This window comes from Vulpes vulpes, chromosome 7 (genome assembly GCF_048418805.1).
Source record: "Vulpes vulpes isolate BD-2025 chromosome 7, VulVul3, whole genome shotgun sequence".
Lineage (NCBI taxonomy): Eukaryota > Metazoa > Chordata > Mammalia > Carnivora > Canidae > Vulpes > Vulpes vulpes.
This window is the reverse complement of record NC_132786.1, coordinates 98,195,017-98,222,303: the sequence shown is the minus strand read 5'-3', so window position 1 is coordinate 98,222,303 and position 27,287 is coordinate 98,195,017. Positions and strand designations below refer to the sequence as shown.

Here is a 27,287-nt window from a genome sequence, read left to right as displayed (position 1 = left end):
AGACACAGTATAGTTCAAAATGAACAGAATTATTATGGTTTAGATCTGGTTCTTAAATAACTAGGAATATTAAAAGCTACAATTTTACATTTTTTTAGTCCAGCTAAATAATATTGCCTCTTTTCTAATTAAGCTTAGATATGGTGACTGCACTGGGAACTTTAGAAAAGTTTGCTAAAAAAAAAAAAAAGTTTGCTTATATAAAGTGTCCACATTCAGGCAAAGAGAAGATGCCATTCTTGAGGACATTAAGTCACTTTCAGGAGCACCTGATTCACTTATCATTTCATTCAAAAAACAATAACATATACTTAATATCTGTCTTCACGTTATTTAATTATTTAATGAAATTGTTGTGTTCAAAGGGGTTCTTTGCAAACATTCTTACCCATCATTCACTTTGTGATATGAGAACAAGTAGTACAAAATAATAAATTCTCCTTCCCTGCTGGGTATGCATAATCTATTTTTATGTAAAGGCATAGTACCCCAAATAGCGTTATGATAATAAAAAACTAAAATCAAAGGTGTACAGTCATTTGTTATAGTAAGGTTGAGAACTTAATGTGTGTATCACGCAAATTTCAAGTTAACTTGATAAATAAATTCATATATATAATATTAAAGTCTATTGTCCCATTAGAGTTCCCTTATGATATTAATAGTATCTTAAGTTGCAAATATAGGTAAACGGAATTTATAATAATGAAACTCCTAAAGTATCTTAATGCATTTTTTTAGTTTTAACGTAAATTATCCAACATATCTTCATAGACAAAGCAAGTATAAGTAAATAAACTTATTTCAGCTATAAATAGTGTAGATATTTGAATATGTACATAGATATTTTTTTTCCCAAAGTAAAAGTCTGAAATGTGGGAAGAACTTTCCTTAGTATCTTCAAACCAAATATACTTGCTTTTAATGTATTTTCTTTAAAATAGCAATTTTCTACCATTTTTCCTGGGCCTGTTTTCAAATGAAAAAGGACTCTCAAATGAGAAATTGAAGTATGCTTAATATTTAGGACAGCAGAAACTCATCAAAACTTCACTTATTGAAAAATTTCCCTATTATTTCCTTAGGTTTCAAATACATTAGCAACAGAATATTCCCCCTTGGGAATTTATAAATGGTAAATTTAAAAAATTATGTTTCTAAGATTTCTCATACAGTTGTTTGTTTTTGCCTTCAACTAAACAAAACACTCCCCAAATCATGCATTACCAATAGGTTAAAATCTCCTAAAATCTTGCAAGTAGATACATATTGACACAATCTGATATTTCTCCTTAAAATAGTTCTAAGGACTGAAAATATTTTTTTTAACTGTAGAGAATAAAAATGCTTTAAAAAAACTCTCCATAATTAAAAAGAAAGTTTTGATTTGTTGCATTTCTTGCTTAAATTAATTTTAAAAATTCTTTGTTTAGAAAAACAAAATAACAGAATACAATGTGTGTATATAAATACACATTTCAATTACTGCCTACATTTTGTAGAGAAACTGAAAACAACTAACTAATCAGTTGATATTTTAATGTGGAGGTAAAATATTTTATGAAAGAGAAAAGTCATTTACTCTATCACCAAATGAGATTGCCTAGACCAACATTCCAAAAATGAGCTAACTCTGCAGAATCAAGAATGCTGAGTGGCACTATGTGCAAAAGGGAATGTGTAGTCCAATGAAATTTGGGAAATGCTTGTTTAACAAAGTTAGGTAGGTAATGAAAGCCTTCTCAGAGCATCTAATATGCTAATGTCCGTTCTAAATCACAACATATGTTAGAATAACCATAAGTTTCCAGGACTACTTAATAATTTTTCCCTTCTCTTTTTTTGCAGAGAGTGGGTAGCATGGGCCATTGGCCAATATACCTGTACAACTACAACTAGGTCTTGATGTATCTTTTTTCTTACAAATATTCTTAATGTGACTTTGTAGCTATATTTAGGTTCCCTAAACCAAAGATTTTTTGAAGCTTTGACAAAATGACTCCTTTAGCCACTTTCCCTTGTTTAAAACTTGCACTACTCTCTTACATTGGTGTTGTTTCAATGGACATTTCTTTTCTAATCTGCCCCTTTCAGAAAAAGAAGTACCAACCTGAATGCTTCAAGGTACTCTATATCTCCCATTGGGGGATCAAGGCCACCTGTCCATGCAATATTTATATTGTATCCTTCTCCAAGGCCTGTTCCAACCTAGGAAGAAAAAAAACACACACACACACAACACAGTGGGTAGAGAAAGGCCCAGGGAAGGAAGCAAAAAGAGAGGAAAATAAACACATGTGAGCTCTTGAAATAAACATCAAACAACATGTCAAATCAGCCCAACCTTGCTTGACAACCAGTGCTCTGGGTTATGCACTTGTTCTGCACTGGTTCTTGGTCCCATGGGACAATTCAGTAATCTCGTGTAATTTAAAACACCAGCAAAGGACAAGAAAATTAGGGGTAATCATGCAATGCAATTACCTGAAAGATAAAAATAAAAGTGGGGCTCTAAAGAAATAAACCGAACCTCATTTGGGGCTCCACTGCCAGGGAAAAAGTTCCCTTCATCATAGCGATGGAGTGAAATATACAGGATGCTGGGGTCAGCATAAAAGGCCTGCTGTGTACCATTTCCATGGTGAACATCCTACAGGGAAAAGAAAACAGATGACAAATACAGTCATGTTAACTCTGCATGGAGACAACTTTTCTTCTTTCTAGTTCCCTTTCTACCCCACCCTCCTTCTCATTTTCTGTCTTCTCACTATGTCCTTCCTTCTTTCTCCTATTCAGCTTGCTTCCACACCACCCCCTTTACTTCCTGAACTTTCAGGCAAATTACCCTTTAATGCACTCATTTTTTAAACTGGCTTCTAAAAATCAGGAAACCACAGCGAACATGCCCTGGAGACTCCAGATGAGCAGTCATTGAGAAAGCCCAGTCCTTTGGTACAATTAGATATTTATACACCGGCCCTTTGTACTCTTTGCTTCAGTGATGGAATCTCGCATCCTGTTTTATGGAGGAATTTTATGACTTATTAACTGCCAACAGTTCATAACCCCTCAGGCTTAATTAACTAGCCTCATTGGCCTCTGAAGAAAGACTAATGTTTAAACTACAAACTAGTATTTTGCAGAAGGATCTATGGCTTACAGAGCATTTTCGCAATTCTTGACAGAACACTAAACATACGTGTATGCATTGATTTGCCAAGTCCCACCATTAAGGTCAGAGGCTTTGCAACCAGCTGAGTAAATTGGCCTTCTTGGAGCGTTCAGTTCAGTTAGCAATCCCTCAGCAGTTAGAATCACTTCAAAAGAGACGCCAGATGCAAAAAGGACTTCATACTTTATTTTGGTAAAATCATGACGGCAAGAGTTGAAGACACAGGAGCATGAGCTCATCAGCTATTAAATCATTTGCACCACGCAGAAAGATGGCATAGAGCTTCATGCAATCTTGTCCAATCTACCTAATTTTAATATTATATCATGGCTCTCTTCCCCACCCTCCTTCCTTTTCTACCCCTTGCCTCGCCCCCCACACCACACTCTCCCTTCCTACCAAAAACAAAAAGCAAAAAACAAAAACAAAAAAACCCTGTATCATCAAAATGAATTAAAAAATTCTTAGGACATTTGTATATGATAATGATTTAACTCTTAACAGTTATTTGCTGTTTCTATTGTCTTATGATATAGACATAAGCAGAAATTGCTAAAAGAAATAGGAAAAAAAGAATAACATTCAGCACTTTTAAAAATGTCGTCACTGAAAGACTTCAAGTGTTTAGAATCTCTACTAATATGTTTCCTAATATCTCCTGAACAAAATAGACAACTCTCAAAAGTAAATAACCTATATATCTGTATTCAAAATATGACTGCTACATGTATAATGTAATTAATTTCAAGTTTTGTTAAAAAAAGTTTTAGTCACTTGTAACTATATATTTATATTGCACTTTATTTTATATCAGTAAAAACCCTATTAGTTTCAACAATGATTCCTACAACTTTTGCATCAGGCATTACATTAAACAGCTTGTATGGATTATTAACAAGTATATGAGGTATATGATATTATCCCTAATTGAAAAGATAAGATTCAGAGAGTTTCAATAATTTACTATGACTATACAGAGAAAAAGTTGCAACACTAGATCTTGAATCCATTTCTTACTCCCAAGGCCAAACTCATAACTATTATATGTTAACTTATACTTAATATTCATTACCTCTTTGATCCTCTTAGCAAATCTGTGTGGAGTGGTGGTCATCATTGCTCCTTATTGAGGTTTATATAACTTGTCTTCACTTCAACCTTCAGTCCAGAACTCCCTCACTAAATACCACCAAAACCTCCCTTTGTTGCATTCTGAAAGTCTGCACAGGACTTGCCATCCACAGTGTAGACATACACTAATCATCTCCTCCTCTTATATATTATACACATATCCAAAATCAATTAAGGAATCATAAAATATTGGGGAAGGTATGCCTCCAGAAATATATTCTGGTTCAATGCATACACATATTATCAGGGAAAAAAGAGCTTACTAAAAATATATTCATCCCTGGATTTCTGAATTTATAAAAAAAAAAAAAAAAAAAGGAAAGCGGAGATAGCAAAGCTATTTTCCTTTATCTGAACAAAAATGAAACTAACCCAAAATGTCTTTTGAGTTGGCTACTGGATACCTAGAAGATGGACAAACAAAATACTATGAAAAACAACAGTGAAGTAATGTCTGCAATTTTACTCCATGATAGAATTTTTAGTCAGCATTGTAAGAACAGTGTGCTCTGGCCCTAAATGGGTCTACTCTTTGAAAACCAGAAAAATAATGCTTTGATTACTTTTGTTTTTTTTAATGATGTTGTAAAAGTTTATTTAAGAAAGTCAAACCAAAAAAAAAGGTCAAACAAGATTGTCTTAGATATAAAATCATTTGTTCTTGAAAAATGTGTTGGGTGTCTATTGCATATATTTCTGAATAAGAAATACTGTCTTGTCCACAGTCTAATAAGAGTTCAACAGACATTATTCATTAATATACACAAATCTATTATAAAAATACTTGGATAATTCTTGATTTCATATTCATATTCACAAAATACTTAGAAACAAAGATAAATCCAAATATGCCTTTAGTTTTGGGTAACAATTTATAATGTAACCTTGAGAATACTTTTTCAGCTTGCTTTCCTGCAAAATATTCCTAAAAATTGCTTACTACTCAGGTATAATCTAACAGTTTTCTCTCCATAGCAACAAATATATACTAGACAAATACAAGAAAATTATTGGTGACTGTCAGGAATTACTATAGTAATTAAATTAATTGAATCATTAAATGACTCAAATAGACCTTGTATCTAGGATTTCCTGGGAAATTGAAAAAATCATTTTGATATTTTTACTGGTCAAAAATACACTGTGAAAATTTATTTTCTACTAAGGATAGAGCCAATATGTTCTCATTATAATGTTAAAATAGCTTTAAATAAATCATATATTTGACCAGCTAATATTACCACTTATAATTATTTAGTAAAGGCACTTGTAACTATTCTTTTGTCAAATTTGGTGCTTGACTAAATATGGAATTACCCAGAATCTAGGATATTTGAAGTGACTTTTTAACAAAGAAAGTCTAAAATACATTATTTTCAACTGAAAATCACATTGCATAAAAGCTACCTGAGTCATGCAGGCAAATCCTACTTCTGGGATGGTTCATGCCCTGAACACAATGAACAGTCTCTTGCGAGTTGAAAAGCAAGTGCACCTGCTCCCTCTCCTCATCAATCCGAATGTTTCTGGAATCTCCCCAGAAGGAGAATTGGAATAAATAAGCTCCACAGATCAACTAGAATCATTTCTGCCCAAAACCCCAATGTCTCTGAATTTGGCTGTGGCCCCAAATAGGAGGTGAATTAGAGCTCTGGCTCTCTATTTACTAGGCATATAAAAATGCTGAAAATAGTTGCTGGACAATGAAGTAGCTTTGCCCTCTGTTGGCCCAAGAATTTGTGGAGCTAGTTCACACTGATTAGCTAAAGTTAGTGACTTCAGGTATGCAGGAATGAAATTCTTCTGCCATGAAGAACCTTCACTTCTCCTTTGCTAACTTGCAGAATAGACCTGTCAGCCGGGGAGAACGGATGTTTCTGCGCCACGTGGCACTTTAAAACTTCCTTCTCGGCAGCTGGAAGAAACAAGGGAATTTCCTCAAAGTATCCCTGCAGCTGCAGAATTTGGAAGACTTGAAAGTAAGAATATGCAGGCTGGTGGTGATCTCAGAGGCAACCCTTTGGACAGAACTTCATATATTTGGAGGATTGAAACAAAAACTTCTCTACTATAGCCTGTTGGGAAATCAGTATCCTTAATGATTGGATAACAGAGCAAATTTATAATCAAAGGCCAGTAAGCTTATAGGATACTCCTTGGAGCTACCAACCAACTTATTTTATAAATCATATTTAATTATCTAGAGCAGTCTTATATTAATATATAAGAATATAAACATTATATACTTAATATAAATACATATTATATATAAATAAAAAACTTTACATATAAATCCTGTGGGGTTTCTAACACAAGCAAAGCATCTCAGTTTTCAGGTTTATTGTGTCATTTACTACTTTAGAGTTTGGATATCACAAATGTGCTTTCAAAGCAACTCTTTAACAATTATCACTTATCTTCACATAACCATAAAATGACAGCAGAGAAGATTCTTTAGGAAGTAATACTAAAAGATTCCTAAAGATAGAATAATTTACCAATCTCCTTCCTGCATAATTTTGACAAATTTAAAAATCTTAGAAAAATTTTTCCACAAACCTTGGTCTTCATCTGCTATCCTTTCTTCAAGTTCTTGGCTTACCTTTCTAGCAGAAATTATGGTACTAGAACTATATTAAATTACTTTTTAAATTTACTATCTTAGGTATCATGTAAACCTATAATTATCAATAAGGAAATGTCATTTTGTATGTGCAGGGGAATAGAGGTACTGATGTTCTCATTTTTGTAAAATTTTAAGACCTTTTAGACCTTGCTGCTGTAGTATATCTACACCTTCAACACATTTTTTTAATGGTGAACTATGACCTACAGCGAAACTCAAACATATTTGGAAAATACATGGAAAGTTCTTAGCACCAAAGTGCTTGCGGGGAGGCGACGATACAGTATGTAGAAAACATCCATTCCTACTAAGCATTAGAAATGGTTATCAGTCTTTCAGTCCTTTTATCTTCTTTTCAACTCAACTAAGTATTTCTTCACATGGCTTTGTTCGTGCTTTCTAAAACCCTTTGGTTTGCTTGCTTAACTGAATCAGAGGGCTGGATGGTGAGGCCACGACTTCCCAATAAGATTTAATTATGAGTGCAGATATGAACAAGATTTAGACTATTAAGCCTTGCACTTCAAAAAAACTTTTAACATATTTTGCCTTTAAATCTTTTATCACCTGCAAAAATTAATTAAGTGCAGATGTAGCAGGTTCGCTTTGGATGCCAGGGTTCATTTCCTGTCTATGCTTTGTCAGACAACCTATTACACCTCCTCGTGAACTAGAGGCAAACCGAAAACGGGGCTCATAAATCACCAGTCAGCTCTCTTTCGCCCTTTCCTGGGTTGGCCTTTTTGTATGGGGCAGATCTCCAGCTCATTATTCATGAATATACTATAGACAACATGCCAAGTGTCATCTGCATTTAAACAAACCATTTGTTAAGCAAATTATAACTCTATTGTGTAAGAATGCATCATGTTAAAATGCAAGACTAATGTAATGCCTCTGACTTTTAATCACTCAAGGTTCCTGCCGGGAGTCATCCCAAACTGGCATACATGATCAGAGATCTTTTCAGAAAGAATGACATGCTGACTTGTTTTAATAATACCACTGTTGCACAACAAGCAACATGATTGCTAACCAGGGGAAGTGGCCAATTGGTTACCAAAGCAACAGCATTCTTTCCAGCACATCTGACTATTTAAAGTCTATATTCTGCAGGGAAAAGTAAATTCAGGTTCTGTTGGGTTATTTTAACTGTGGAAGTATCAATTCATTTAAGGATCATAAAAGTTGCCCTGATCTGCGCCTTCTTCTCATTAAATTGCAGTTAACACCATGAAAGTGAAACGTGAATGTTTATGGTTTCAGAACTGCAATCCTGAATTTAATGAGTTTCCACATTCAAAGGAAACGCACCCTTCAGTTGTTTGCAAGTGCTAAAAGCAAGACAACCTAACACAGAAATACAAATTCACTCCCTTTTATCTAGAGTCACTGAAAATGCAGCTCTGGCCAGGAATACATACCAGATCTACAATCAATATCTTGCTTATATTTAGTTGGTCTCTCAAGTATTTGGCGGTAATTGCAACTGAATTAAAAAAGCAGAACCCCCTGCGGAATAGAGAAGAACAGAGAAATAAGAAAGCAAATCAGCCAGGAAAACCATTATAAATAATGTTCAGAGCATTTTTTAAAATGCTATATGATCTCTGAAGCCATAAATCTGCTTCTGGGAGTACCTTGCAAGATTTTTCAGTCCATCTGCTAACAATTAGAGGCTTCAGAGACATGCACGGGGCAGGTGACCGCCAGGAACCGTGGCGCTTGGAGATGGGCAACAGTCCCTGGTACTTACATGGCTGTGGATTCTTCAGCATGATGGCCTGGGGGCCTTACAACAGCAAACCCATTCTGTAAAAACAAGACAGGTTTTCAATGATCAGATATGGTAAGATTGCTTGGATCTCCATGTACTACAGAGCATCAGACAAACACGAAAAGATTCAAGTCTATAAGAGGTTTCAGGGCTTGTTTTCTTGATCCCATTGCCATTTCAGAGAATGAACAGAAACAATATATATATATGATCACATATTATCAGATCATGTCTCAAAAAGAAGGCTTCTATAGAGCCAGGGGAAGAAGTTGTACCTAGCTGGCAAATATGCATATTAGCTATTAGACTAGCATAATTCATTTTCAAGAACAACTTCTTATTTTATGAAAATAACATCCTACAAAGGAAGAAGAAGAAATTCATTCTTGGTGCAAGTTTGGGTCAAAATTTGGAAAGACCAGGGAAGACCCAAAGTGAAAATTCTTTAGCTGGATTCTTTTAATGGTTATTTCCACTCCATTGTCAGCAAAATGATAAATTTATACTCACACACTCATATACACACAAAAGAGACCCCAGAAAGGTGAAAAAGAGAACAATGGAAAGCCCATATTTCTTCCAGTCTATAAATTTAGCTTGGATGACTGCCAAGACTTGCAACTTTATTGGATTCCCTAAGTCAATTTCTAGCCCACGTTCTGGAATTTTATAAAGAATTCCAGGGCTGAGTAGCAATCAGATCTATCCACGATCAAGGAATGCCTTAACCTCCAGATTAGTTGGAATGCATCACGGAAAGCTGAAGTAACTCCAGCATGAAGGCAAGGAACTATAAATCCTTACAAAGCCAGCATGCTCAGGAAAGTTGGGTTGCTTGACATGAAAAAAAATCATTCATCAGAGGGTTCACACCACCTTTCACTTAACTATGATTCAAGTAACATACTCAAAAGATATTTATTTAATATAGAAACCTAAAACTTTTGAAATAATTTTAAATACACTCCAGGGATATTTTTCCAAGTCTTATTACAAGCATAAAGATAATATCATGAAGAATAATCTATTCCCTAGGACTTTAAATATACACAGATTTTTTTTAGAATGTTATGGTAACCAATATACAATGATTAATTTGGTATACATTTTGATGAGCATATACATAATGATAATCGCAGAAGCAAATTACAAGTCAAATAACACAATATTAGTTGTAAATGTAGAAATGGTGGTAAACACATTTCCTATTACAGTTCTTAAATACATACTATTTTTGTCAATAAAAGGTTAATATCAGAGAAACTATTAAAGAATCACACAAGACCAAAGAGATTGAAATTTTAAGATTTTAGACTGAGACTTTGGTGTGCTTTAGGAATTCTGGGGATTTATTATTAAGTAAAACTTATGATAGGTGCAACATATCCTACTGGGAAAACAACAAGGTGAAAATAACTATATATATAATTAACAATATAATTAGCATGTAATGAATTTCTGTAATAGGATTCACAATAGAATTCACAATTGGTCTTTCACAATTCAGTTAAAACTATTTTTGCAAACTACTATGTTTTACAAGTAAAGGGCATGGATAGACAATACAAAGAAGAAAAAATTCCAGTGATCCGTAACTATAAGAAAAAGTATTTGACTAAATTCGTAATCAAACAAAAGCACATGAAAATCCTAATGGAAACATTTTTCCACCCAGGATATTGGAACTTTTTCAATACTCTATGCTAACAAAGGAATGCTACTTTGTACACTCACAAACACTGCTTAGAAGAAGATAATTTATTATAACCTTCCTGGAAAGTAATCCATCTCTATATATTTAGAGCCTTTAAAAACATTTACCCTTTGAATTACCAATATACTTAAAGGATTTTTGCCCTAAAGGTGTTACTAACTTTGTAGATAAACATTCATATAAAAGATGTTTTATTTACAATAGGAAAAATCATAATTATGTAAGTTAGCTAATATTAGGAGAATGTTTAAGTGAATTATGATATAAGTATACCATGGAATATTAGACAGCCATTAAAATTTTGTTATTACAAATACTGAGTGGAACAGAAAGATATCAACTTTGGAAATATTAGTGTTAAAAATAATAGACACAGTAGGATATATCTGAGTGATAGTATTCTATGGGTTATTTTAAATTTGTAATTTCATATCTTTTGCAAATGGTTTTACAATAAATATTAATTATTTCATAATCAAAAAATATAAAACAAAGAGAAATTCAAGAGAGAGATTTGAAATGGTCTTATAGGAAGAGCTGTGGTCATAAAGGTAGAAAAATGTTTTAAGGGTTTTCTGGACAGGAGGGAAAAATATGAACAATGATGAGAAGAAGGGATTTGGGGAAGTACTATTTATGAATACTACATTGCATACTAACTGGGATTTAAATAAAAACTTAAAAAATAAAGTATTATATACAAAAAAAGTCAACCTGAATAGCAATGTTAAGGAACAATATGGAAATAAAATCACATAAAAAATTAGCTAGATTATAGAGGAGAAAAAGCCAAATAGAATTTGATTTCTATTTCCCTCCTCTCTTACAGACATATTCCTTGAGAAAGGGTCTGCTTTTCACTTTATAGTTTTCCAAAGTAACTTCCACCATTCTGCTAAACTGTTTCTGAAACTGCTTGATTTGGGGTTGAACATTTTCTTCTTGCAATTACAAATCTTTGCTCAGTCATTATGATTCACCCAAAGCTTCCACTTTGTTCTCATTAATGGCAAATACCCCTACATTTTCCATGTCTTTTTTGAGAGCCCTCCTTTCCTTAGCTGAAGCTAGCAGAACCGCTTCTTCCACCATCTGCTCAAGCGGTAGCTGCTTCCTCTCTCATACTACACAAGCCTGCATTCAGGAGAAGACAGAACTGGTGTTCTCCTGTGTCTCACTGCTGCTTTTGAAAGCCCAATGCTCCCACTCCCCACAATACTTTCTTCTAAAAAAGGACTAGATCACACACAAAGAAAAGATAAACACAGTAAGATGACTGAGACTGAGCCCTGGAGCAGTCTGGCTCCTTTTGCCTCCTGTTACACTAGAGAAAGTGTTAGTCCTCCTCAGATCTATTTTACCACCTGCAGTTATGATCCCCCCTTCTCCTACTTTTCCATGATCATTTACGTTTTTCCCACTAACATTAAATTCATATTAAAGTTCCAAATTATATATATTTCATTGAGATGTAAATTAATTCCAGTTTCTACCATATTGAAAATTAAAACGTTATATATATCAACCCAAATAATACAAATACATATATATATATCCAATGTACTATGTACCTTCATCATTAATCCTACTGATCCCTCCAACTGCTACACCTTTCTTCACTTTTAGCAAGCAAAATTCTCGAAAGGTGGTCTACCTTGCTGTCTTCTTTTTCCTTTTCCTCACCCCTGCTTCAATTACCTATCTCTAATTTAACTTCACTTCCTTAGTCTATTAAAGAAGTTTTTACTAAAGTCACCAATGGCCTCCATGTCACTAAATCCAAAGACCTTTTTATGCTGTTAGCCTTCAGGGCCCCTGGTCAGCTTTAAACACTATTGGCTACATCTTCCTTTTAAAAACACTCTCTTCTCTTGGCTTCTGTGATTTAATTTTTCCCAGGTTTATTTATCTCTCTTTCCATTTCCTAATCAGTCTTCCTTGAATGCTCATACTCCTCAGCTTGCTCATTAAATAGGAAATCACTCAAGGCCCAGTCTTAGACTTCTCATTTCATACTTACTTCTGAGCCTGTGCCATCACTCTTCTGAATTCAATTACCACCCATGATCAGATACTTCACAGATTTCTATTTCCCAGATCAGCCCACCTACTCAATATCTTCACTTAAATATTCACTTGAAAGTTCACTTCAAAATCAGTATATCAAAGGTCAAACTACTAATCTCTCACAGCCTTCTCTAACTTACTAATGAAACCATGTTTTATCCAGTCACTCAAGTCAGAGACCAATGAGTTATCCTTATGGCTCCCTCTCCCCAGCCTTCCTCCATTTCATTTTAATTCATGACCAATTCCTATTGATTTTGCTTTTAAATATCACTCAAATCTATGTACTTAAATATATATCCACTCTTGAGGATTTTGCCTTTTGAATTTCTGTCTTTCTCTCCATCACTCCTCCAAAAATTATTATTAGTGATTTCAATATCTATATACAGATACTCACTTCAATATCTTTATTTCTCAGTTCTCTGACTCCTCATCTTCAATGACTGTCTTCCATTTGCAGTCATACTTCTAGACCCTGCCATTACTGGTGAGACATCTCCATAATCTTAATATCAAACATCCTACTCTCCTATGTTCTATTTTCCAAATAATGCCTCAACTGCACCAAGACTCCAATCCATTGACCTTATTTAACTTTTGCTATCCATCATTCACCCCTATCACCATGTTCGCTTTCCTCCTTATTTGATTAGACTTTATGGTCCTTCATTATATTCACTTCTTTGCATATACTTTCAGATATCTTCTCCCTCTTCCCCTCCAATATACTTCCCTGGTGTATTCATCTGCTCAAGTTACCATAACAAAATACCACAGGCTGGATAGACTTAAACAAGAGAAATTTATTTCTCTAGTTCTGGAGGCTGGAAGTTGAGATTAAGGTCTGGCAGGGTTGAGTTTGCGTTGATAGCATTCTCAGTTTGCAGATGTCTGCCTTTTCCCTAGGGTCCTTATGTGGCCTTTATTCTGAGTGCACACACACAAGGGCATAGAGAGAGAATTCTAGTATCTCTTCCACCTCTACAAGAGCACTAGCCTTGTAGATTAGGGTCCCATCCCTATGACTCTCCCTCATAGATAAAGGTCTTGGAATACAGCCATATTAGGAGTTTGGGTTCCACATTACAAGTTTTGGGAGCACATCCAGTCCATAAATACTTCTAGTCACTTTGTCCCTTTATTCTTTCAACACACTCCCCTGAAAAAATTACAAAATGAATTAAATATAACTTATATCTGCTCTGTTCTTACAACCAAGCCTATGTAAAAGCCACATAACTTATCTTCCTTCAAAGTCATGATTACAAACCTCAGATAGGCTCTCCATGATGCCCAGCAATCATACTACATTTCTTAGTCAATTAACTCTCTATTTCAGCAGAGTATTTCTACCTTCTTCTCTTTCTTCAAATCTCCATTAACCCCTGCTCATTCTTTTTTTTAAGATTTTTATTTATTTATTTATTCATGAGAGACACACACAGAGAGAGAGGCAGAAACACAGGCAGAGGGAGTAGTAGCAGGCTCCATGCAGGGAGCCCAATGTGGGACTTGATTCTAGGACTCCAGGATCAAGCCCTGAGCCGAAAGCAGACACTCAACACTGAGCCACCCAGGCATCCCACCCCTGCTCATTCTTTACAATTTGCTGATGACCTAGCTTATTTCACTTAAAAAATAGAAGCAATTAGAATAAAATGGCCTCTTCCTTCCATAATCAAATCTAACCATCTATCCCCAGCAATCCCTGATCCTAAGAACAATTAATTCCCCTGTGCACTTAATCCCACCACCTCTTACCTATTTGAAAACTCCTTACCTACACTTTTCCCTTTCCCTCTGGTATCATCAATTGTTTCTTATATTTGATTGTTGTCTTGAGGGTAAAAAAATATATTTAAGTCTCCCCTCTTAATAAAAACAAAATAAACAAGGCAAAATGACAATAATAGCATTATACTATAATACTATCACATAAGTATAATACATAAAAATAATATAATGCAAATATAAATATGATAAATAATAAAATCTAATATTTTATTACTGATTTAATCCTAAAAATGTTATCTGAGGGCAGATAACATTATTACCCTCATTTCATGAATAAGGAAATCAAGGCATAGGAAGAATAAAGAATTTGCTTAAGGTCCATACCTAACAAGTGACAGGGCTGAGATTCTATCCCAGATGGTCTGGCACCTGAATACAAGCATTTAAGACTAGTCACACTGTACAACTTGGCCTTTGCTCCTTTCAGCTTCATCTTACACCACCATCCATTTTCATTTCTCCACTCTGGCCATAGTGGCCTTGTGGTTCTTCCAGCATGTTTGTTTCCTCCAGCCCCAGGTCTCTGTACAAGCTCCTACTTCAGAATGGGATGTCTTCCATTTACATACCCTCTCCCTTTACCTGGATGACACTTCCTTATCTGCACATTTCAGCTCCAAAATCACCTGCAGGGAAACCATCCCTGGGCCTCCGAAGGTCAGCATCAAGATCCTGTGCGATATGCACTTAGAGATTTGCTAACCCTTGCTTCTAAGAACTTGTTTTAGTTTATAATAACATACTTCTTAGTGTGATTGTTTTTATTATTTTTTATTATTGTGACTTATATAACTAATGTCATATCCATACTTCCCATAGTGGGATCACCCTGTTAGACTTTGCTCACCATTTTATCATCTAGACTTCCATAGTGCCTGGTACATAGCCAGTGGTCAGTAAAGAATGATACAATGAATTTGTGAACTACTCTGGCTCTTATCCCTCTAGCAATTCCTTAGATTTGCTCTTGGCTGTTAAGTTCTTCATTATCTCCAAGGTCCCAACTTCTGTACCCTAGCTTTTTGTGGGAGGTTGACTATCAGACTTGGGAACATCTTCTTTCTTAGAAACACATAAAATATTAGAAACACATAAACAAATTACAATTAATGGAGCTTCTGATTTCAATAACTATTGTGGAAAAGTGTTTTAAAATAAAATTATTATTCTTACAGAAATATCTGACTTTTACACTGAATTCTAAGCTTCTTAACATGGAATTTGTTTTCTATTTTACTGTACCCTTTAGTGTCTGGAATAAAGGTTTATTGCATGGGATACCACTTGAACCAAGGTTTTCCTGGGCTCAAGAATATATATGTCTTCAATGACTATTTTTCAATGAGCCTTTTTAATTTACTGTATATTCAAAAAACCTCAATAATCTACTAGCCTCTATAACTGTAAGAAAACCTGTATACAATAAAGGACTCAGAGGATCACTCTATTATTTTTTCACCTATGCCAACAATAATCATTTTCATTTCATGAAAAATCTTGTTTTCTCAAACCTTGAAGTTTGTATGTTTTCATTTAATCTTTTAATTTTTGAACACTTCAGAATGTAGCAGTAAAACCTACCCATCCATATAATTTTGAATTGCTTTCTACTTTATTCCTGAAAAAATTCCTTTCATTATATTTTATTCAAAGTTATGAGATTTCAGGCAAGATGGCGGAAGAGCAGGGTCTCCAAATCACCTGTCCCCAACAAATTACCTAGATAACCTTCAAATCATCCTGAAAATCTACGAATCGGCCTGACATTTAAAGAGAGACCAGCTGGAACGCTACAGTGAGAAGAGTTCGCGCTTCTATCAAGGTAGGAAGACGGGGAAAAAGAAATAAAGACACAAAAGGCCTCCAAGGGGGAGGGGCCCCGCGAGGAGCCGGGCTGAGGCCGGGGCGAGTGTCCCCAGGACAGGAGAGCCCCGTCCCGGAGGAGCAGGAGCTGCACCGACCTTCCCGGGGGAAAGGCCTCCCGGGGAATTGGAGCAGGATCCCCAGAGAGGCGGGGATGCCCTCGGGCTCCCTGGGACAGTAACAGAGGAACCGCGCCCCGGAGAGTGCTCCGAGCTCCCTAAGGGCTGCAGCGCTCGGCGGGACCCGGAGCAGCTCGGAGGGGCTCGGGCGGCGGCTTCGCGGAGGGGGCTGCGGGGCGGGAGCGCGAATCCAACAGCGCAGGCTCCGGAGCACAGGGCGCCGGGGCACAGCCCAGGATCCCGCCTCCCCCGGGACAGGCAGAGGCCGGGAGGGCCCAGGACAGCGAGGACGCTCCTGCCTGGAGCTGAGCAGATCAGCGGCCCCGCCCGGAGCCTCCAGGCCCTGCAGACGGAGAGTCCCGGAGCTACTGCGGGGGCTGACTCCAGGGTCCCAGAGCTTCCCCCGCCACTGTGGCTTCCTCCCAGGGCCTCACGGGGTAAACACCCCCCACTGAGCCCTGCACCAGGCAGGGGCAGAGCAGCTCCCCCAAGTGCTAACACCTGAGAATCAGCACAGCAGGCCCCGCCCCCAGAAGACCAGGGAGACGGACCAGTTCCAGGGGAAGTCAAGGGACTTAAAGTATACAGAATCGGAAGATACGCCCCCGTGTTTTTTGTTTTTTTGTTTTTTGTTTTTTGTTTTTCTTTCTTTTTAATTTCTGATTACTTCCCCCACCCCTTTTTTTCACCTTTCTTTCTTTTCTTTCTTTTTCTTTTTTCCTTTTTTTTCTTCTTTCTCTTTTTTCTTTTTCTCTTTTCTTTCCTTCTCTCTCTCTCTTTTTCTCCTTTTCCCAATACAACTTGTTTTTGGCCACTCCGCACTAAGCAAAATGACTAGAAGGAAAACCTCACCTCAAAAGAAAGAATCAGAAACAGCCCTCTCTCCCACAGAGTTACAAAATATGGATTACAATTCAATGTCAGAAAGCCAATTCAGAAGCACTATTATACAGCTACTGGTGGCTCTAGAAAAAAGCATAAAGGACTCAAGAGACTTCATGACTGCAGAATTTAGATCCAATCAGGCAGAAATTAAAAATCAATTAAATGAGATGCAATCCAAGCTAGAAGTCCTAACGACGAGGCTTAACGAGGTGGAAGAACGAGTGAGTGACATAGAAGACAAGTTGATGGCAAAGAGGGAAACTGAGGAAAAAAAAGACAATTAAGAGACAATGAAGACAGATTAAGGGAAATAAACGACAGCCTGAGGAAGAAAAACCTACGTTTAATTGGGGTTCCCGAGGGCGCAGAAAGGGCCAGAGGGCCAGAATATGTATTTGAACAAATCCTAGCTGAAAACTTTCCTAATCTGGGAAGGGAAACAGGCATTCAGATCCAGGAAATAGAGAGATCCCCCCCTAAAATCAACAAAAACCATTCAACACCTCGACATTTAATAATGAAGCTTGCAAATTACAAAGATAAGGAGAAGATCCTTAAGCAGCAAGAGAAAAAAAGTCCCTGACTTTTATGGGGAGGGATATTAGGGTAACACCAGACCTCTCCACAGAGACCTGGCAGGCCAGAAAGGGCTGGCAGGATATATTCAGGGTCCTAAATGAGAAGAACATGCAACCAAGAATACTTTATCCAGCAAGGCTCTCATTCAGAATAGAAGGAGAGATAAAGAGCTTCCAAGACAGGCAGGAACTGAAAGAATATGTAACCTCCAAACCAGCTCTGCAAGAAATTCTAAGGGGGACTCTTAAAATTCCCCTTTAAGAAGAAGTTCAGTGGAACAATCCACAAAAACAAGGACTGAATAGATATGATGACACTAAACTCATATCTGTCAATAGTAACTCTGAACGTGAATGGGCTTAATGACCCCATCAAAAGGCGCAGGGTTTCAGACTGGATAAAAAAGCAGGACCCATCTATTTGCTGTCTACAAGAGACTCATTTTAGACAGAAGGACACCTACAACCTGAAAATAAAAGGTTGGAGAACAATTTACCATTCAAATGGTCCTCAAAAGAAAGCAGGGGTAGCCATCCTTATATCAGATAAATTAAAATTTACCCCGAAGAATATAGTGAGAGATGAAGAGGGACACTATCTCATACTCAAAGGATCTATCCAACAAGAGGACTTAACAATCCTCAATATATATGCCCCGAATGTGGGAGCTGCCAAATATTTAAACCAATTAATAACCAAACTGAAGAAATACTTTGATAATAATACACTTATACTTGGTGACTTCAATCTAGCTCTTTCTATACTAGATAGGTCTTCTAAGCACAACATATCCAAAGAAATGAGAGCTTTAAATGATACACTGGACCAGATGGATTTCACAGATATCTACAGAACTTTACATACAAACTCAACTGAATACACATTCTTCTCAAGTGCACATGGAACTTTCTCCAGAATAGACCACATACTGGGTCACAAATCGGGTCTGAACCGATACCAAAAGATCGGGATAGTCCCCTGTATATTCTCCGACCATAATGCCTTGAAATTAGAACTTAATCACAACAAGAAGTTTGGAAGGACCACAAACACGTGGAGGTTAAGGACCATCCTGCTAAAAGATGAAAAGGCCAACCAGGAAATTAAGGAATAATTAAAAAGATTCATGGAAACTAATGAGAATGAAGATACAACCGTTCAAAATCTTTGGGATGCAGCAAAAGCAGTCCTGAGGGGGAAATACATCACAATACAAGCATCCATTCAAAAACTGGAAAGAACTCAAATTCAAAAGCTCACCTTACACATAAAGGAACTAGAGAAAAAGCAACAAATGGACCCCACCCCCAGCAGAAGAAGACAGTTAATTAAAATTCGAGCAGAACTAAATGAAATCAAGACCAAAAGAACTGTGGAACAGATCAACAGAACCAGGAGTTGGTTCTTTGAAAGAATTAATAATATAGATAAACCATTAGCCAACCTTATTAAAAAGAAGAGAGAGAAGACTCAAATTAATAAAATCATGAATGAGAAAGGAGAGATCACTACCAACACCAAGGAAATACAAACGATTTTAAAAACATATTATGAACAGCTCTACACCAATAATTAGGCAATCTAGAAGAAATGGACGCATTCCTGGAAAGCCACAAACTACCAAAACTGGAGCAGGAAGAAATAGAAAACCTGAACAGGCCAATAACCAGAGAGGAAATTGAAGCAGTCATCAAAAACCTCCCAAGACACGAGAGTCCAGGGCCAGATGGCTTCCCAGGGGAATTCTATCAAACGTTTAAAGAAGAAATCATACCTATTCTACTAAAGCTGTTTGGAAAGCTAGAAAGAGATGGAGTACTTCCAAATTCGTTCTATGAGGCCAGCATCACCTTAATTCCAAAACCAGACAAAGACCCCACCAAAAAGGAGAATTACAGACCAATATCCCTGATGAACATGGATGCAAAAATTCTCAACAAGATACTAGCCAATAGGATCCAACAACACATTAAGAAAATTATTCACCATGACCAAGTAGGATTTATCTCCGGGACACAAGGCTGGTTCAACACTCGTAAAACCATCAATGTGATTCATCATATCAGCAAGAGAAAAACCAAGAACCATATGATCCTCTCATTAGATGCAGAGAAAGCATTTGACAAAATACAGCATCCATTCCTGATCAAAACCCTTCAGAGTATTGGGATAGAGGGAACTTTCCTCGACATCTTAAAAGCCATTTACGAAAAGCCCACAGCAAATATCATTCTCAATGGGGAAGCACTGGGAGCCTTTCCCCTAAGATCAGGAACAAGACAGGGATGTCCACTCTCACCACTGCTGTTCAACATAGTTCTGGAAGTCCTCGCCTCAGCAATCAGACAACAAAAAGACATTAAAGGCATTCAAATTGGCAAAGAAGAAGTCAAACTCTCCCTCTTCGCCGATGACATGATACTCTACATAGAAAACCCAAAAGCCTCCACCCCAAGATTGCTAGAACTCATACAGCAATTTGGTAGCGTGGCAGGATACAAAATCAATGCCCAGAAATCAATGGCATTTCTATACACTAACAATGAGACTGAAGAAAGAGAAATTAAGGAGTCAATCCCATTTACAATTGCACCCAAAAGCATAAGATACCTAGGAATAAACCTAACCAAAGAGATAAAAGATCTATACCCTAAAAAACTATAGAACACTTCTGAAAGAAATTGAGGAAGACACAAAGAGATGGAAAAATATTCCATGCTCATGGATTGGCAGAATTAATATTGTAAAAATGTCAATGTTACCCCGGGCAATTTACACGTTTAATGCAATCCCTATCAAAATACCATGGACTTTCTTCAGAGAGTTAGAACAAATTATTTTAAGATTTGTGTGGAATCAGAAAAGACCCCGAATAGCCAGGGGAATTTTAAAAAAGAAAACCATAGCTGGGGGCATCACAATGCCAGATTTCAGGTTGTACTACAAAGCTGTGGTCATCAAGACAGTGTGGTACTGGCACAAAAACAGACACATAGATCAATGGAACAGAATAGAGAACCCAGAAGTGGACCCTGAAATGTATGGTCATCTAATATTCGATAAAGGAGGAAAGACTATCCATTGGAAGAAAGACAGTCTCTTCAATAAATGGTGCTGGGAAAATTGGACATCCACATGCAGAAGAATGAAACTGGACCACTCTCTTTCACCATACACAAAGATAAACTCAAAATGGATGAGAGATCTAAATGTGAGACAAGAGTCCATCAAAATCATAGAAGAGAACACAGGCAACACCCTTTTTGAACTCGGCCACAGTAACTTCTTGCAAGATACATCCACAAAGGCAAAAGAAACAAAAGCAAAAATGAACTATTGGGACTTCATCAAGATAAGAAGCTTTTGCACAGCAAAGGATACAGTCATCAAAACTAAAAGACAACCTACAGAATGGGAGAAGATATTTGCAAATGACATATCAGATAAAGGGCTAGTTTCCAAAATCTATAAAGAACTTATTAAACTCAACACCAAAGAAACAAACAATCCAATCATGAAATGGGCAAAAGACATGAAGAGAAATCTCACAGAGGAAGACATGGACATGGCCAACACGCATATGAGAAAATGCTCTGCATCACTTGCCATCAGGGAAATACAAATCAAAACCACAATGAGATACCACCTCACACCAGTGAGAATGGGGAAAATTAACATGGCAGGAAACAACAAATGTTGGAGAGGATGCGGAGAAAAAGGAACCCTCTTACACTGTTGGTGGGAATGTGAACTGGTGCAGCCACTCTGGAAAACTGTGTGGAGGTTCCTCAAAGAGTTAAAAATAGACCTGCCCTACGACCCAGCAATTGCACTGTTGGGGATTTACCCCAAAGATTCAGATGGAATGAAACGCCGGGACACCTGCACCCCGATGTTTCTAGCAGCAATGGCCACAATAGCCAAACTGTGGAAGGAGCCTCGGTGTCCATCAAAAGATGAATGGATAAAGAAGATGTGGTTTATGTATACAATGGAATATTACTCAGCAATTAGAAACGACAAATACCCACCATTTGCTTCAACGTGGATGGAACTGGAGGGTATTATGCTGAGTGAAATAAGTCAATCGGAGAAGGGCAAACAGTGTATGTTCTCATTCATTTGGGGAATATAAATAATAGTGAAAGGGAATATAAAGGAAGGGAAAAGAAATGTTGGGAAATATCAGAAAGGGAGACAGAACATGGAAGACTCCTAACTCTGGGAAACGAACTAGGGGTGGTGGAAGGGGAGGAGGGCGGGTGTTGGAGGGGAATGGGTGACGGGCACTGAGGCGGACACTTGACGGGATGAGCACTGGGTGTTTTACTGTATGTTGGTAAATTGAACACCAATAAAAATTAATTAAAAAAAAACAAAGTTATGAAGACTAAGTAGTTAATCTAAGCGAATGAATGCTAAGGTACTCTTCTGTGACTTTATATTAATTTAACAGGGATGTAATTTTATCTTAATAATCTGATTTTTAAAGTCTCTTTTCAAGTTTTAAATTCTCTTCAGTCATGAACATTACTAATCATAGAGTTTTGGCAGTATTCTAACACCACTAACAGTAACTATGTTTCCAGAGTGTGTTCACATCCATATTTTTGTTGTGGTTGTTGTCGTCTAGATAAGTATAATAGATGCTTCTCCTTGGTGAAAGAGGAGAAGGAGGAGGATGTGTTCTCTGATGTCTTCATATGGGGAAATGCAGGAGACTATTTGCTTCTCCTATATAAGCTAGCCATGGAAAAGGAAACTAGAACAATATCTATAGGTAAAAAAGGATTTGAATGAGAAGGAAAGGAATCAATCATTTTAGACTATAGTCTACTTTTGTACTGATGAAATTTTCATTTTCTGGTCAAACTTCTCAAAATGTCTAACTTTATGTATTCTTTATATGCATAGTAAAACCCTCCCCAGGTGAGTAAAGGATAGGGAGTAAGCAAATCACTTGAACCATTATTAGGTTTTGTTTTTTGTTGTTTTTTTTTTTTTTACCTCCCCTAACCAAAGTTCAAATTCCTCTACATAAGCTCAGTTTGCCATGGCATACTGAAAATGGAACTGCCATGGAACTGAAAATTTGGAGTGTAAAACAATCTGATCATTTTATTTGTTACATTTACTAAAATGTTCTCATGGACAGAAAAAATATATATTTTCATTTCACTAACATCCCCAAGCAGGTAGTCAATGGGTAGTAAGAACCATTACTAATTCCAACCAAGATACAGTAATTTAGGTTTCAGAAATCATGGAAAATAAAAGCCTAATCACCACTGATGAGAGTTATGTAGAAAGTCAAGAACACATTGTATAACAGAATCAGCCAATACATACAGAATCCAAAAGAGAAAAGTCACGATTATTTATACACTTTCAAAAATATTAAACAATTATCTGGATCTCCAACTACATGTAATAGCCAGTTGTCCTGTTTGCAACTTAATAATTTTTATTTGTCCTTTATAAAAATATAACTGCAGTACGTAGTATAGAAATTCTTTGTGATATTTATAAACTGATGAGATTGTATTTCTTTGTTAAAAGCAGTTAATCAAATATTAGATTTTAATTTAATCTTTTAAATGTAACTCTATTTTGGGACACTATAAGAAAAATATCAAAGAAATCTGTCCTGCTTAGAAAAATGTTTTATGTATAATTGCCTACTATCCAAAGACTAATTGAGCATGTCAAACCAGCTGATTGAATTCTGTTTTTAAAATTTCCCTTGTAGTGCACTGCTAATTTAGAATTCAGTAATTACCTCCCAATGTCTAAATATTACCACTAAAGTATTCCTAAATGTATTTAAGTATCAGTCCTCAGTGAAATACTAGGTATCAAAACCAAGCACAGCATGGAAAACTCTACAGCATGTATTTCCATGTAAAGATGTGATGGTTGAATTATTGCTTCCAATACATTTACTGAATTGGAAATTTATATGCAGTGGTTTATGTGCTTGAAGTATTTCACTAGAAGCCAAAATTCCAGCTACCCTGGAATTATACTGATACATTATCAATTTTGAAAATGACTTTAAGAAAAATTCCTTTAGATATATATATATATATATTAAAATATATATTAAAATTATAATATATATATCAAAATAGTTGGAAATTTTAATCTACTTTGATATTCAATAATAATACCTGTAATTACCGAATATATTGGTGAATAAGCTATTTGGCACTAGTAAAAAGAAGTGCTGAACGCAACCAGAACCTGAAATTTACATGTCTTTGCTGGGCTGGCACACCTTAATCTCCCAAAAAATCTATATGCTCATAAGTTCCTTTTTTAAAATCCCAAGAAATGTGCTTGCCAAGTATACAAGTCTTGCATATGATGATAGATCAAGAGTAATAAAAATAAAGCACAAATTAGCTGGTTTGACACACTTTAAAATTATTTATAGTAACAGATTTTTATTTCTTTATATTAAGTTGCACAGGGGAAAGAGGTCAGAAACATGGTAAAGATATAGTGCTTTTGGAAGAATTAACTGGATAGATTTTTATGTTTTCCTATTATAGTAAAATTTTGTTTTTTAAAAATCATTGCTTGAAGTGATTATGTTGTCTGTTGGATCCTGTTTTGGATGTTTTAGTTGTTGCATGGGTCGGTTTATTTTCTTTCTTTCTTTCTTTCTTTCTTTCTTTCTTTCTTTCTTTCCTTCCTTCTTTCTTTCTTTCTTCTTTCTTTCTTTCTTTCCTTCTTTCTTTCTTTCTTTCTTCTTCCTTTCTCTTTCTCATTTCTCCTTTGCTTTTTTTTGGGTGGAATGGGGTATTAATATTTGTTATTGACAGGATTTAAAATATAAATACTACTACTCATCTTGTTACATTAAGCACTTTAATTATAAGTATTCCCTTCCCTCTGATTTAGGTAAAGTGGAATAAGGCAAATATGTCCATCAACATTCTCTAACACCTTGTGAAATATCTATGATGATTCATATGAACTTGTGGATTATCCCCCGCCAATCCAAAATAGTGCTAGTTACAATCAACATAGAGATATGAGAGCTCATTCTTTCAGCTAAAGAAGCCAAGAATTGTTTAATGGAAATTGTTCACATTATCTTTGTTGATACCATTGAAAGTTAAAATTTGGTGAGGAAGAACATACATAAAGTTTGAATGAATACTCCTTCCCTTCCTACCACTCACTCTGTGATAATGGATTTAGACAATCAGAAACCAAATCAGAAACAGAGAGAGGAAAAACAGATAGTCACTTGTCCTGCCTTGCTTCCCCTACTTCTGTTTATCTTGTAGGAGCTTGTGCAACAAAAGGATCAGATTCCGCTTTTCAGCAAGGACTCGGGGAATAGGAGTGTTAAGAAGATGTTAAATCCTAAAAGAGCTGGAGAAAGAACAGCAAATAAAGCATACATTCAACAGAAGAAAAGAAATAATAAAGATTAGAGCAGAAATTAGTGAAATAGAAACCAAAAGAACAGAACAGATCAACAAAACTAAGAGCTGGTTCTTTGAAAGAATTTACAAGATTGATAAGCCCCTGGCCAGATTTATCAAAAAGAAAAGAGAAAGAACCCAAATAAATAAAATCATGAATGAAAGAGGAAACAGATCACAACCAACACTGAAGAAATAGAAACAATTTTAAGAACATATTATGAGCAATTATAGGCCAACAAATTCAGTAATCTGGAAGAAATGGATGCATTCATAGAGACTATCAAAACTGGAACAGGGAGAAATAGAAAATCTGAACAGACCCATAACCAGCAAAGAAATTGAAGAAGTCATCAAAAAACTCCCAACAGGCAAGAGTGCAGGACAGGAAGCCTTCCCAAGAGAATTCTACCAAACATTTAAAGAAGAATCCATACCTATTCTTCTGAAGCTGTTTCAAAAAACAGAATTGGAGAGTTGGAAGGAAAACTTCCAAACTCTTTCTATGAGGCCAGCATTACCTTGATACCCAAACCAAAGACTCCACCAAAAAAGAAGAATTACAGACCAATATCTTTGATGAACATGGATGCCAAAATTCTCACCAAAATGCTAGCCAATAGGATCCAATAGTACATTAAAAGGACTATTCACCACGACCAAGTGGGATTTATTCCTGGGCTACAAGGGTGGTTCAACATTTGCAAATCAATCAATGTGATACAATACATAAATAAAAGACAGGACAAGAACCATATGATTCTCTCAATAGATGCAGAAAAAGCATTTGACAAAGTCAGCACACTTTCTTGATTAAAAACTCTTCACAGTGTAGGGATAGAGGGAACATATCTTGATATCATAAAAGCCATATACTAAAATCCCACAGCAAATATCATTCTCAATGGGGAAAAACTGAGAACTTTTCCTCTAAGGTCAGGAACACAGCAGGGATGCCCACTATCACCACTGCTGTTCAACATAGTACTAGAAGTCCTTGTCTCAGCAATCAGAAAACAAAAAGAAATAAAAGGTATCTGAGTTGGCAAAGAAGAAGTCAAAAACTCTCACTCTTTGCAGATGACATGATACTTTAAATGAAAAACCCAGACTTGACCCCAAAATTACTAGAACTCATAGAGGATTTCAGCAAAATGGCAGGATATAAAATCAATGCACAGAAATCAGTTGCATTTCTATACACTGAGACAGAAGAAAGAGAAATCAAGTAGTCAATCTCATTTACAATTGCACCCCAAACCAGAAGATACTTAGGAATAAATCTAACCAAAGAGGCAAAAGATCTGTACTCAGAACACTATAGAACACTCATGAAAGAAATTGAGGAAGACACAAAGAAATGGAAAAACATCCTGCTCATGGTTTGGAAGAACAGATATTGTTAAAATGTCATGTCACCTAGAGTAATCTATATATTCAATGCAATCTTTATCAAAATACCATCAACGTATTTCAGAGTTGGACAAATAATCCTAAAATTTGTATAGAATCAGGAAAGACCCCAAATAGCCAAAAGACTGTTGAAAAAGAAAACCCAAACTGGTGGCATCACAATTCTGGATTTCAATCTCTATTACAAAGCCGTAATCATCAAGACAGTATGGCACTGGCACAGAAACAGACATATAGAGCAGTGGAACAGAATAGGGAACCCAGAAATGGACCCTCAATTCCATGGTCAACTAATCTTCAATAAAGCAGGAAAGGATAGCCAATGGAAAAAAGACCGTCTCTTCAAGAAATGGTGTTTGGAAAACTGGGCAGCCACATTTAGAAGAATGAAACTGGACCATTTCCTCATGCCATACACAAAGATAAACTCAAAATGGATGAAATACCTAATGTGAGAGAGGAATCCATCAAAATCCTAGAGGAGAACACAGGCAGCAACATCTTTAACCTTGGCTGCAGAAACTTCTTGCTAGACATGTCTCCAAAGGCAAGGGAAATAAAGGCAAAAATGAACCATTGAGACTTCATTAAAATAAAAACCTTTTGCACAGCAGAGGAAATAGTCAACAAAACCAAAGGCAATCTACAAAATGGGAGAAGATATTTACAAATGACACAGCAGATAAAAGACTAGTATCCAAAATC

General features: G+C 36.2%; 1 protein-coding gene across 20 annotated transcripts in view; it reads right to left on the bottom strand.

Moving 5' to 3' along the window:
* HDAC9 (histone deacetylase 9) overlaps window positions 1–27,287 on the bottom strand; it is a 920,581-nt gene that overhangs the window by 179,822 nt on the left and 713,472 nt on the right. For 19 of the 20 annotated variants that reach the window (XR_012002703.1, XR_012002701.1, XR_012002702.1 and 16 more), the window contains 4 exons: window positions 8,686–8,741; window positions 8,354–8,441; window positions 2,531–2,650; window positions 2,111–2,208 (listed from right to left, as the gene is read on the bottom strand). Coding sequence is in view for 16 of the 20 variants with exons in the window: in XM_072764471.1 (XP_072620572.1) it covers window positions 2,111–2,208; window positions 2,531–2,650; window positions 8,354–8,441; window positions 8,686–8,741 (362 nt within the window). In the remaining 4 variants the exon portion in view is untranslated. Of the gene's footprint in view, window positions 1–2,110; window positions 2,209–2,530; window positions 2,651–8,353; window positions 8,442–8,569; window positions 8,742–27,287 lie in introns of all 20 variants that reach the window. The other variant, XR_012002704.1, reaches the window with a different exon arrangement.